Source organism: Dermacentor silvarum, chromosome 2 (genome assembly GCF_013339745.2).
Source record: "Dermacentor silvarum isolate Dsil-2018 chromosome 2, BIME_Dsil_1.4, whole genome shotgun sequence".
NCBI lineage: Eukaryota > Metazoa > Arthropoda > Arachnida > Ixodida > Ixodidae > Dermacentor > Dermacentor silvarum.
In genome coordinates, this window is record NC_051155.1 from 137,315,609 (window position 1) to 137,329,674 (window position 14,066).

At 46.3% G+C, this 14,066-nt stretch overlaps 1 protein-coding gene across 2 annotated transcripts in view; it reads right to left on the reverse strand.

The window, feature by feature from the left end:
- The window catches only part of LOC119440420 (uncharacterized), a 243,622-nt gene that overhangs the window by 66,819 nt on the left and 162,737 nt on the right, over positions 1 to 14,066 (reverse strand). Inside the window, exon 2 of one of the 2 annotated variants that reach the window (XM_049661650.1) lies at positions 8,793 to 9,117. The exons of the other annotated variant lie outside the window; for it this stretch is intronic. Within the exon in view, the coding sequence (XP_049517607.1) occupies positions 8,793 to 9,117 (325 nt within the window). The remainder of the gene's footprint in view (positions 1 to 8,792; positions 9,118 to 14,066) is intronic. 2 annotated transcript variants of the gene reach the window in all.

Here is a 14,066-nt window from a genome sequence, read left to right on the forward strand (position 1 = left end):
AGCAACCGCCTGCACAACGCGTATAGTTACAGTGATTCTGGCCACTGTAGCGTACTTTCTGTAACGTAGTCAGCTGCGCCGACACAGCGTTGCCGACAGCGTCACTCCGGCAGTACAGTCGCTAGCGCCAACACGCGGCGCTAGCTCGCAACGCACGGCAGCGTACCTCCAATGGCAAAGCAAGCGACGTCCCAGGCATTGTTTTTTTAGGAGGCATTGATCTAACACTCCTCCGTGTACCCGCGCTCTTGCTCGGGGCGGTGCCGCCGCCTACGAGCAGAAAAGAGAAGTACTGCATTATGACACTAACGCGCACCGACAGTGAACGCTTCGGTGGTCTCAGCACTACGACGCCTCGATGCCAGCATTCGAAGGGACGCTGGCATCAAGAAGCACTACCAACGCCACCTAGGTGGCGTTCACCGTACTCAGCACAGCGGAGCGTGGCCTCCGCAATTAGCTCTGAAAATGTTTCTGAAGTTGATCGCGGAGGCTGCAATTACGACACGCTGTACGCGCTGATTTGACTCGGTGACGATTCAGTTACGTGCTTTGTCTTGCGCGTTGTATTAGTGTGTCAGTTACGTGCTTCGTCTTTCGCGTTGTGCTAGCGTGTGCAGTGTAGTGCAGCTTCCATATGCACGACGGTTGCTCATGGTCATCGACGTTGGTAGTCGTGATGGAGGAGACGTGCCACCAGGCGTCAGCGTGGGTGCATCAACGCCTAAGGGCGCTTTAGCCACAAAACACCAATAGACATTATATATCAATGTGCAATAAACATTACACTACTTCTGTGAAGACATGTTTCACTTTCGTGTTCTATACCGATTCCTATATAAGAGGGATCAACCACATTTTTTTCTTGCCCCACTGAAACGGGGACAGCCACACAGGAGGTGCTTGATCGTCTCCTCGCAGATACAGTTGTCGCAAGCAGGGCTGTCGGCCATTCCAATGGGGAAGGAATATGCGTACGCAGACTCTGTTCTGCGTAAGCTTGCGTGCGAGGTAGCGAAGCCTTGTGGCTGCATCTGTTCTCGACAGTGGTATTGATATAATATGGGCACCATCGTGGGCCGATCGGGCAGCGTCATCCGCACTGTGATTTCCCGAAATTCTCCCGATATGGTAGATTATGTTGGGCTCCTAGTCGATTGATTTGACTCGAGGGCTCCTGTCTAAATACACGAGGAAGGAGAAACTGTTTTTCTCGGAAACCACTGCACCGAACTTGATGCATGTTGTTGCATTTCAAAACAAAATGTCATTCTAGTGAATGCTAGAAGCGGATTTTCTTTTATTTACGTTGTTTATTCTGTAAATAAAGGCTTTATAAATTGAATATTTTGAGAAAACGATACTATAAAGTTAACATCTCTGTAGCTCATCAGTGAAAGATGATATCACAATTCCGTTAATTGCATCTAACAGCATATCTAAAGCTTAGAGAATTGATACTGGGCTTACTGATACTGAGCTTAGAGAGATACTGGGCTTTTAACTACGCCATTTATATATGAGTAGGACTTTTGTAAATCACGTGTAAACATTGTAACGAATTCACATGATATATAAATTAAACTATAAATACTTTCTGATTTTAATGTTCTAACAGATGTCGTTTGCAGAACTGCGGTATCTGTCCATAGTCGCGGATCTGTAAACTTCGTGCTTCTATTTTTTTCTTGTTTTTTAACTTACCGACTTCCGGCAATTTTTGTTAGAACGTTCAGACCCTAAATGAAAATTCCGCTTCCAACAGTCACTAGCATTTAGCTTTCTATCTGAAATGGAACAATTTTATATAAAATTAGCCCAGGGCTATCTCAGAAAAGCACTTCTGCGTTTTACATGTTTTTAATACGCGGAATCGGAGTGTTGGCCGAGCTAAATCTTCCTCGTAAATACTACAACAGCTCTCGGTCAGCGAGCCTGTGAGAACATATTTCTTTCATCACGCGACTGAAGCCACATAGCATGTTCATTACTGTGGGAAAATACATGTAAAAAATCTCGCCTTGCTAGGTAAGTGGTTTAACGAATGTGCAAGGAGATCAACATTTAACGAAGCCTATTAAATTTATAGTGATGCTTAGTAGATGGGAGCTTGTTGCATATGCTCAATTCAAGAATAACATTACTGATGTTCCTACAAGAAGTACGGCCGGCTAGAAAATCTTAAAAGACCTGGAACTTGCAAAAAAAAAAAAAAAACTGGATTATCGTCAAGCCTAGTCACATAACATCAAGTTCATAACACCTCCCTGCCTTTCATTTATAATTTTCTCTCTCTCTCTAAGTTTTAATGCGTAATTCCATTTGTCCTGGAAAACGGGTCCTGTAAGCTTTTGTGACCGACTGTTATTTCCATGTTTTAGATACAGCTGTCCCTAATTATTAAAAATAGGTGATTCAAGACGTAATGATGTTTGTTTTTGCTAGCCAAGATTGACAAGTAGGGCGGACAAGAGAAAGCTCCCAGACCGATTATTTAGTGGCGAAATTAAGCAAAATTAGCAGATCAAGTTAATTGTTTTCAATGCGAGGCTGCCAGTGCCAATTAGACATTTGTAACCAATGACGAGGTCGTTGTAAATCTGCTTTTAAAGCGGATCAAAAGGTCTCACTGAGAAAAAAATAAAAAAAAAAGCTGTCAAAGAGGTTACGGCCTAATGAATTGCGTGCTAAACCAAGACTGAGCGCGTCGGGAGGGCGCACAGCCAATCATTATAGTACACAACAGTGCAGAATCCACGCCGTCAATCAAAAGCAAAGAAAAAAAAAAAACGTTGCACGAGTAGATGCCGCTGGCTGAAAAACAGGTCCTTGCAGTCCGCCGCCACGCGAATCCACCATCAAATTGCACCAACAACGTTTCGTTTCCTTCTTTCGGGTGACAAGCCTTACCCAAGCGCGGATCACTGGCCGAGATTGCTTGCTCCTGGTGGCGCGCAATGCGACGTCACATGCACCACGTGACGTAACTAAAGGCGTGATCACGCGCGCTCCTGACGCGCTCGGTTTCGGCGTCACGCGCAAAGTAGGGCGGAACTCTTTGTGACAGCGTCAACGTAAACAAGGATGTTTGGTCCCTGTTAAAATCCGATATTGTTATGAGCTTACAATTAGCTGCAAACGCACAGCTGGCGTTCCTTGAACAGCGTTTAAATAAGAACAAACAATCACTTAGAGTTCGCTATTAAAAGGCGGTAGTGTAAAAGGTGCTGACTTCATCAAACGTCCGTCTATACGCCCGGAAGTGGCCTATACAGCGGCCTTACAGAAATGGCACGCTTTACAGGAGTAGAAAAAAGTAAAGGGCAGGATGTGTTCTTAGATGGCTGTCTAGTCGACAGCACAGGAGGGCATTAAAGACCGATCGTTACTTCTCTTTTCCTCGTTCGCTCACTCATCCGAATAATATTTATTTTTAATTATTATCTAGAGAAATATTCCATTTAGTTCATTCGTTCATTCACTCCTGCATTCATTCACTCATCAGTCAGTCAGCAGCCGGTCACGTCTCGTAAGTTGTATCGCTTACAGTGTAAAAGTGCCCACAGAAAAGGCACGCTTTACAGGAGTAGAAAAGCAACGGGTAGGATGTGTTCGCAGTTGGCTATCTAGTCGACAGCGCAGTAGGGCATTAAAAACCGATCGTTCCTTCTATTTTCCTCGTTCGCTCACTCATCCAAATAATATTGTTCGCTTAGTCATCCGAATAATATTTACTTTTAATTATTATCTAGACAAATATTGAAGTTAGTTCAATCGTTCAGTCACTCGTACATTCATTCACTCATCAGTCAGTCAGCAGCCAGTCACGTCTCGTAAGTTGTCTCGCTTACAGTATAAAAGTGTCTTACAGAAAGAGCACGCTTTACAGGAGTAGAAAAAGCAACGGGCAGGATGTGTTCGCAGTTAGCTATCTAGTCGACAGCGCAGTAGGGCATTAAAGACCGATCGTTCCTTCTATTTTCCTCGTTCGCTCACTCATCCAAATAATATTGTTCGCTCAGTCATCCGAATAATATTTACTTTTAATTATTATCTAGACAAATATTGAAGTTAGTTCAATCGTTCAGTCACTCGTACATTCATTCACTCATCAGTCAGTCAGCAGCCAGTCATGTCTCGTAAGTTGTCTCGCTTACAGTATAAAAGTGTCTTACAGAAAGAGCACGCTTTACAGGAGTAGAAAAAGCAACGGGCAGGATGTGTTCGCAGTTGGCTATCTAGTCGACAGCGCAGTAGGGCATTAAAGACCGATCGTTCCTTCTATTTTCCTCGTTCGCTCACTCATCCAAATAATATTGTTCGCTCAGTCATCCGAATAATATTTACTTTTTAATTATTATCTAGACAAATATTGAAGTTAGTTCAATCGTTCAGTCACTCGTACATTCATTCACTCATCAGTCAGTCAGCAGCCAGTCACGTCTCGTAAGTTGTCTCGCTTACAGTATAAAAGTGTTACTTACAGAGTACAAAAGCAACGGGCAGGATGTGTTCGCAAGACAGCGCAGTAGGGCATTAAAGACCGCGTTCCTTCTCTTTTCCTCGTTCGCTCACGCTTTACAGGGTAGAAAAACAGTATAAAAGTGCAACGGGCAGGATGTGTTCGCAGTTGGCTATCTAGTCGACAGCGCAGTAGGGCATTAAAGGATCAGTTCGCTCGGTCAGGGAGTTCATTCGTTCATTCGTACGTCAGTTCACGTCTCGTAAGTACAGTATCAAAGACCACGCTTTACAGGAGTCGTTCACAGTTGGCTATCTATCGACAGCGCAGTAGGACATTGAAGACCGATCGTTCGTTCGCTCATCTAACATTTACATTCAAATAATTAGTTCGTTCATTCAGTCATCATTCACTCATTAGTCCGTCAGAATCAAAAGTTGTCTCGCTTACAGTATTACTTTTACAGGAGTTATTGGCTATCTAGTCGATAGGGCATTAAAGACCGATCGTTCCTTCTCTTTTCCTCGTTCGCTCAGTCATTCGAATAATATTTACTTTTAATTATTATCTAGACAAATATTCAAGTTAGTTCATTCGTTCATTCACTCGTACAATCATTCACTCATCAGTCAGTCAGCAGCCAGTCATCTCGAAAGTTGTCTCGCTTACAGTATAAAAGTGCCTTACAGAAAGAGCACGCTTTAAGGAGTAGAAAAAGCAACGGGCAGGAGTACAGTTGGCTATCTAGTCGACAGCGCAGTAGGGCATTAAAGACATCGTTCCTTCTCTTTCCTCGTTCGCTCAGTCATTCGAATAATATTTACTTTTAATTATTATCTAGACAAATATTGAAGTCTGTTCATTCGTTCATTCACTCGTACATTCATTCACTCATCAGTCGCCAGTCACGCCTCGAAAGTTGTCTCGCTTACAGTATAAAAGTCAGAAAGAGCAGTTTACAGGAGTAGAAAAAGCAACGGGCAGGATGTTTCGCACTCGTACATTCATTCACTCATCAGTCAGTACATTCATTCAGCAGTCAGCCAGTCACGTCTCGTAAGTTGTCTCGCTTACAGGAGTAGAAAAAGCAACGTATAAAGTGTTTGAAAACCGATCGTTACTTTCCTCGTTCGCTCAGTCATCAGAAAATATTTATTTTTAATTATTATCTAGAGAAGTCACGCTTTACAGGAGTAGCCTCGAAAGTTGTCTCGCTTACAGTATAAAAGTGCCTTAAGTAAGAGCACGCTTTAAGGAGCACAAAAGCAACGGGCAGGATGTGTTCGCAGTTGGCTATCTAGTCGACAGCGCAGTAGTTAAAGACCGGTCGCTCCTTCTCTTTCCTCGTTCGCTCAGTCATTCGAATAATATTTACTTTTAATTATTATCTAGACAATATTGAAGTCTGTTCATTCGTTCATTCACTCGTACATTCATTCACTCATCAGTCAGTCAGCAGCCAGTTCTCGTAAGTTGTCTCGCTTACAGTATAAAGTGCCTTACAGAAAGAGCACGCTTTACAGGAGTAGAAAAAGCAACGGGCAGGATGTGTTCGCAGTTCGCTATCTAGTCGACAGCGCAGTAGGACATTGAAAACCGATCATTAAAGACCGACTCGTTCCTTCTATTTTCCTCGTTCGCCACTCATCCAAATAATATTGTTCGCTCAGTCATCCGACTAATATTTACTTTTTATATTATCTAGACAAATATTGAAGTTAGTTCAATCGTTCAGTCACTCGTAATTCCTTCATCATCAGTCAGTCAGCAGCCAGTCACGTCTCGTAAGTTGTCTCGCTTACAGTATGAAAGTGCCTTACAGAAGAGCACGCTTTACAGGAGTAGAAAAGCAACGGGCAGGATGTGTTCGCAGTTCGCTATCTAGTCGACAGCGCACTAGGGCATTGAAGACCGATCGTTCCTTCTCTTTTCCTCGTTCGCTCAGTCATCCGAATAATATTTACTTTTAATTATTATCTAGACAAATATTGAAGTTAGTTCATTCGTTCATTCACTCGTACAATCATTCACTCATCAGTCAGTCAGCAGCCAGTCACGTCTCGTAAGTTGTCTCGCTTACAGTATAAAAGTGCCTTACAGAAAGAGCACGCTTTACAGGAGTAGAAAAGCAACGGGCAGGATGTGTTCGCAGTTGGCTATCTAGTCGACAGCGCAGTAGGACATTGAAGACCGATCGTTCCTTCTCTTTTCCTCGTTCGCTCGGTCATCAGAATAATATTTATTTTTAATTATTATCTAGACAAATATTCAAGTTAGTTCATTCGTTCATTCACTCATCAGTCAGTCAGCAGTGTTACGGTTGACGTAGGACAGCCCGTTTAAAAGGATTAACGGAGGCGGTCTCCCCATCGTGCTTGGTTGTCGCGTGCGGGACGCAGTAGTGGCCGATCCATTTGAGCGCAGGTGCGGGGAGGCGATTAGGCCCGCCTTCTACGAAACGTTCTTCCGGAGCATCTAGAACGCAGTAGTGTCTGATCCCTTAGTGTACAGGTGCAGGGACTGGGACGCCCGAGTGACTGATCCTTTTGTGTACTTGTGCGTGGGGGGGGGGGGGGGGGGGCGAATAGGCCCGCCTTCCACGAATAACGTCTTCAGGAGCCTCGGGTTGCCGCCAGCGGAGGCAAGCCCGGGGAAACGTCGCCTAGGCGAGAGGGAGCTGCTGCCGCATCCCCCCCAACTGGACTTGCCTGTCACGTGACTGGAGCGACACCCCGCCTCATTGTTAGAGGGCCCATTTAAGCGGCCCCGCCATGTATTTTCATTCATTCATTCTCTTCTTTGCAATCCTTCAACATGAAATAAACCGTGCAAGTTTCGCACTTAAAATCGTCTCGCCCTGCCTGGTCGCCATGATCTACCGGACGCCTACAGCCTGCCGGCAGCGCTACGCTACCTAGAAGAGATGCCGGTCGAGGTTGTAGTAGCAGGCGCCCCAACAACTGGCGGATCGCGGTAGGATGGAACCGGACATCAACGCGAGCCCCAACAGCAGCCAGTCACGCCTCGGAAGTTGTCTCGCTTACAGTATAAAAGTGCCTTACAGAAAGAGCACGCTTTACAGGAGTAGAAAAAGCAACGGGCAGGATGTGTTCGCAGTTGGCTATCTACTCGACAGCGTAGCAGGGTGCCTCTAGTTCCCATCTTCTATAACGTTTTCCATCCTCCGCTCACCCACTAAATAAATAAATAAATAAATAAATAAATAAATAAATAAATAAATAAATAAATAAATAAATTGTTCATTGGTATTTCGCTCATTCATTGAAAAGTCAGTCAGCCAGTAACAGCAACACCCTTTACAGGAGTAAAAAAAAAGCAGCCATGGATAGGATGTGCTCATATTTGGCTGTTTAGTAGACTGCCTAGGATAGCATGATGCCGTGCTCTCCTAGGATGGCTATACGTATGACTCACAAACTCCGAGCTTGCGTCTCTTGTTCTGCCTCGCTTTCCGCCACGTCATATTCTTCACCCTTCTTGCGCAGCGCTTCTGAATGATTGCGCACTGAGCGACAAAATTATATTTAATGCGGTTCTTAAGTTTTCCCGAAGGCGGTGCTCGAGGGGAACAATTACAGGCAAGTGTCGGAAGGGTAGATCCGGCTGCAGCCAGCAACATCCTCGTTCACCCCTTCTTCCTATAAAGGGGTACAAAAGCACGCTCCTCCTGTCCCTCTTACCCTCCTGCTTTGTCACCCTTTCCCCTTTCACTTTTCTTTCCATCAGTCATCCATTACTCAGTCAGTCAAGCATATATTCCGTTGATCACCTGACCCTAAAGTTATTTGCAGTTTTGCTGTCCCCCCCCCCCCCCCCCCCACACACACACATATATATATATATATATATATATATTATTTCTCTACTACAAATTGTAATGTTGTTCGCTCTTAAACAGGCATGGTTGAAAGATATGGTCTTCCAGTCAAGCACAATGCAGTTTGGCAGGCCTGCTTGTTGTAGCCTGTATTTCTTGTCCAATAATGAATTAACGTTGTTATAGATATTGATTCAACGAGAAGAAAAGAAAACGGACTAAACCGGTAGGCAACCAAGCTGTCAAGAAGGCGACTTACGCGTGAAAAGACAGCGCGTCGACCGCGTGCACCCTTAGAAGTGAATAAGGGTGTAAATCGGTCCGCAACTCGCACCCTTACAGACGAAAGCGGTGTAAGGGTGTGAGATATAGACCGTTTTACACCCTTACTCACTCATGAGGGTGTAAATCATTTTACGGCGCGCATTTCGAATCGCAGCGGGCCGCGGCGTGCTTGGGCTGAAAGGAGTGCAAAAGGGGGCGTCCACTGACCGATGCATATGAATACTGGCTCCCCCGCGTACTGCTCCCTGGCAGCCGGGTGGAAGTAAGGGCACTGCTCCTCGACGCGGTGGCAGAACTCGCGGCACGGCTTCATCGGCGACGGTGCAGGCGGCGGCGGCGGCGGCGGGACGAGGCTCCCTTCCGCCGCCGCCGCCGCCGCTGCCGTCCCCGTCGGCGGCGGGGCCGGTGCCGCAGTTGCCGCTGCTGCTTGTGCTGGCGACCCGCCGTCGGCGGTCTTCCGGCGACCGGCATCGGCCGCCGCGGGACCGTACACGGGCACCAGCATGGCGCAAGTCCATTCGCGGTACACCACCTGCAAACACAAGCAAGCAGTGTGTGAAGCACGGCAGCTTGTGCTGCACTGGCTACTAAATATAGAGACAGGAGAGAAAGAGGAAAGGAAGGAGAAAGACAGGGAGGTTAATCGGAAAGAAAAATCCGGTTTGCTACCCTACAATGGTGGACGGGAGGGACAGAAAGTTAAGAGAGAAACAGAGAGCACAGACACGCGATCACAGCCGGTCGCAATCACCGCACGCTATTAGAGCACATGATTAGGCGCAGCACAGTGAAACCAATTTAAGTGACAGCAGTTTCTGCAGGTCTGTTATCTTTAAAATCTGCAGCATTGCCTTCGTCGCCCTGTGCTGCGATGGCTTATGAGGTCGGCTATATACCTTCAAGCATTCTAGCTGAAAATGTCGGCAGACATTTTTTTTTTCGTACTGCCAATTCTTGCCCTTCACCTCACAGGAGGCCTGCGCCACTTGTCTTGAAACAACTTCAGCAACACCAGGGACAATAACAACAAAGACGACGATGACATATTTCCCACCACATTATTGGAGACGAGGTTAATGAGGCTAAAGATTGCGATCCATTCACACAAACGTGCGGTAATTTAAGAGGAGGCACTTCCTTGCAAAACACCCAGGAAGTTAGCAGAAAGAAACTAAAGTTGTTTTTTTTTTTGTACAGCGGCTGAACGGCCTTGCGATTGCAAGTTCATGTTCATCGAGGGCGCGGTGCTGCTGACGGGATTTTGCTCATCAATGACCTCTTCAAGTGCACCTTGGGGACCTTGTGGTGGCAAGACACAGATGTTACACGCTTTGGTCAAGCCTCTGCGTTTGTTACGGTGCGATATTCTTTCACCATCGAGCATGCAATCGCGAAATGAGGACTGTCACCTCCTAGACTTCACTGACTCACTGAAGCGTCTTTTCGTGCCGTTTTTTTTTTAATTACCGTGTTTTTCTTCTTGCGCTGATAGACTGATGACACTCGGGAGACTTCAGGCGAGATGACAGGAACCAATCGAAACACAAAGCACGTCTTACTTTCGAAAGTGTTTTTCCGTGTGAGAACACATCTCGGAGGCACATATATTATACGTAAGAGGCTTCACAAACTAGTCAAAACAGTAAGCCTAAGAAAAAAAATTGCCTAATAATAAATTTATGTTGCATTTAACTTATCTTGATGGTTGGAACTAAATCTCACTTTGACCATGCTAGACCTGGCTGTGGTCACGTTTGAAGTTGTCCTTGCTTTCAGCTTGTATCCGATTTCACCCCCACCCCTTCAATTTTAGTCTCAGTTTATTTCAGTTTCGCCTTCCTTTTTTGATGAGAAAGCGCCAAATGGCCCATTGAACGAAAAAGCTAGCGTCTGTCGTCTGTAGCCGCAAAACTGCACGTAAACTCGAATTGCCATTGACTGTGACGCCACGTGACAAGCGCGCCCCGACGCCAAGGCTTGTAAAACCTGGAAGAAGCTAGGTCGATCACCAGCTCCGCTGTTTACTCCAGCCTTGCACCACAAGTGCAAGCTGCCCATATTTTTTTGGTACAAGTATTCATTTCATACTAATTTGGAACACAAATAAATATACGACAAAGGAGAAAGAAACCAAGGAAAACCAGGGACAAAAGGTGCTTGTCTGCACCTGACTAGGCCCCTGTCCTCAATATTTTGTACACTCGAGCAACAACAGTAACATAATACCATCGTGTCACAAAGTTAAAAAAAGTCAGTAAGGAATATATACATTTTGATTCGTTGTAGAAAAGTCACCTAAAAATCAATAAACGAAGAATAAGAAAATTCTTTGCGGAAGCAGCATTCTCCCACAGTCAAAACGACCATCCTATTTTCGCTTGCCTGCTTTTTTCTCAAATAATTGCGCTCATGCACTACGGGGTTACGGAGAACAACCTAGCGGTTGTAGGGCACTTGGTTTGGGTGGGTGTTGTCCTAAAATAATTTATGAAAGTAGCAATTTGAAAAAAAACACCAATATACTTAATGTATATTTTAAACAATAATAATCAATTGTTTTGTTTTAGAGAAGGAAAAGTGTTGTTTAAATAAACAAGCTGTGACTCTGTCTTCTTTGTTATGCATGAAACTTCCTTTCTGTATGGCATAGTTATGTGTTATGTGGAATTCTAAATAGCGTAAAATGCAGACAACTGTTACAAGAAAACACTCTAACATGCGGCTCTCACTCTGCTGGTGCTGTAGCTAAACGTTCCTCCTGAAGCTAGGTCAGTTCATTTAGTTTAAATGTACAGCTTTACGGAACCTTCTGTTCGCAGCTGTTTGGCCAAAGGCTTACGCTTTCTTTTTTCCAGGAGTCCAACATTTTTTTCTATTTGAATATATTTGATTCAGACATATTTCTTGCAAAATGTTTGTGGTCGATGCTTGGTTGGGTTATAATGGTGAGGTTACCTTCTGATCAGTGTGTTAAGTTTTGCGAAGTTGTGTAAAACGGTCACATTTTCTGTTTCCCTCATTCAGTAGGACAACGTTCAAGCACTGCCTGCCCAACGTGTCGGCAGCACGGCGTTTGAGATTACCTTTAAGCATAAGATTTCCTGACATAATTATTGAAGATGAGTGACTGACTATTGATGTTGATTACTTTTCATTGATGCTATAACTTCTTCTATATCGGACGCTCATATGCTATTGCCTTTAACAGTGGACCGCTCTCTACATCTCACCGAAGAAGTTCACATGCGGCTACGCGAGTGTAACGATGCCAAATTCGCTCACAAAAAGAACTAATCCTTCTGTGGCACGCATATGTCTGGTGCTCTTCCAGCCTAGGTCCAACGCCGGCGCACTGGCCTCGTCCTATTGCCGAGGAGAAGGCAGGAGCTTCGCTGGCCGCGAGCGTGCACTCTCGGCGTGCGTGGCGTGGCGGACGCTCGGGCTCTGCGCGGTGTCTGAAAACCGGCGCGCACGTGTCGCCGGCGCGTGTAGAAGAAAGGGGGGAGGGGGGGGGGGGGGGGGCGAAAGGGCTTTCGGGGGCGCCTCAATGGGGCACCACGTGACTCGGACGCGCCATCGATCCCGACGCCAAGCGCCTCTTGCTCCCTTCCCCTCTCGTCTTCTCTCATTTCTCTATCGCTTTTTCTTTCTCTGCCTTTCTGCTCCCAAGTGCGGGTCCATGTCGCCCGGGGCTACCGCTCGGGGGCGCGGGCGCCCTTGTCTCGAGAGGGGCATAGCGCCACGACCGCGGGGCTTCCCGGCTATTCTCTTATCTCTACCCCCGGTCGCGTGCTTTCCTTATCACCACCGGATGTGTTCACACCTGCCTTTCAGCGCGCCGACGCTTGCTAAGTGATTCGGCGTTCGAGGTCTTCCTCTCCCGGGTTCGGAACCTGTTTCGACGCCCTGTACTCGTCATTTTTTTTTATTTCTCAGGGGACAGACCACGTCTGTCGGAAACGGCAATACGAATTTATAGAAGAATGCCTGTAGAATTGGGTGCCCTTGCCATGCGTCACACCTGCTACTGCGACGGGGTGACACGAACGAAACGAGGCGCTGAGCGTCTGTTGAAGTTCAACTTTCACCTCGCTCTCATCGCCTCTTCTGTACCGTCGTCTCTCACGCCGAAAAGCGCGAGACAACACGAAAGGTTGTAGATCACGCCTCGAAGCGCACGCAACCTCGCGCGCTATTCACGCGCTACCGCGTGTGCGACAGCGAGTTGTGTACATGCCTCGTACGGTAACTCATACTTCCATACCGTCAGTAACGAATGACATGGTATGAAGGGTGTCAATCGATTTTGAGTACACAAGTATCTGTCAGATAAAAACAGCATTTGAATTTCAACGATTGAACGGCACGAATTGATCGCAATTTCTCTTGACCCCTTACAGAAACATTGCATGCCATTAAAGTGCATCTTAGCAGGCATTCTATTGGCACCTACTCAAAGTCAATAGAGACAAAACATAATCTCCATACTGACTTTTTCGAGGCTTTGACGTCCCAAAGCAACGCACGTACGGACAGCAATAGCGAGGGCGTAGTGGGGGCTCCGGGCTAAGTTGACTTGGTTAGAAGCTTGCGATCTGGCGTTTAACGTGCCCCTACAGCACTCTACACGATTTTTTGTTTAATTTCGCCCCTTTATGACGGGAACAAACAGCGCCTAAGACCTCGCTCTCGACGGTGAGAGCCCGACAGACAAGGCGCTGCGCGTATCGCTCTCACCGTCCCGTCTCAGGCGCTCTTTGTTCCCATCCTAATGGTGCACCAACCAGGCCAGTTCAGCCCACTTCTAAATTCCGCGCCCATCGTTCCGGCTGCCACGGCCGAAAGTCATGGCTGAGACTTCGTGGTCGGCAACCGAGCGTCATAGTACATAACCACTGAGTCACCATGGCGTGTGTTTGGACAACACATGGCAGAACACTCGTATGAGACTGACCACTGAAATAAGCTTCCCATAACACACGCTGAGCAAACCAAACGTCACATATTCTCATGCACTGCACGTTACAATTACCTCCCGGCGAAGTCTTAGCCTGGCGTGTGGGAGCGACCTCACAAAAGTTTTCGTTTTTGCCCCGGGTCTATATGTCACTCAAGAAGGAGCATGGTCAATACGACCCAATCGCAACTACTAACTTTCCTTCTCTCTTTATTTTTCGTTGTAGCAGCTTTCTGCTCTCTTCATAAGGCATATCACCCTTATCATAACACCAAGAACTCTCCTATACCACTCTCAAGAACGAATGCTGCGCGGCAACTTTAATCACTTGCTCGCCACATTACACTTCTACGATGGAATTAACCGGGTTTCACCAACTCACGCTTGCACTCTCTCGACCCTAACTTGAGACTTCGCCTACCACCTGGACTCTCCCGTCGCGAAACTACTTTTGTGTCGCATGCGGTTTGGCGTCGCATTTACCAACGCCTTTTCGTTTCCTATTAGGGATGAGACCAACAGTT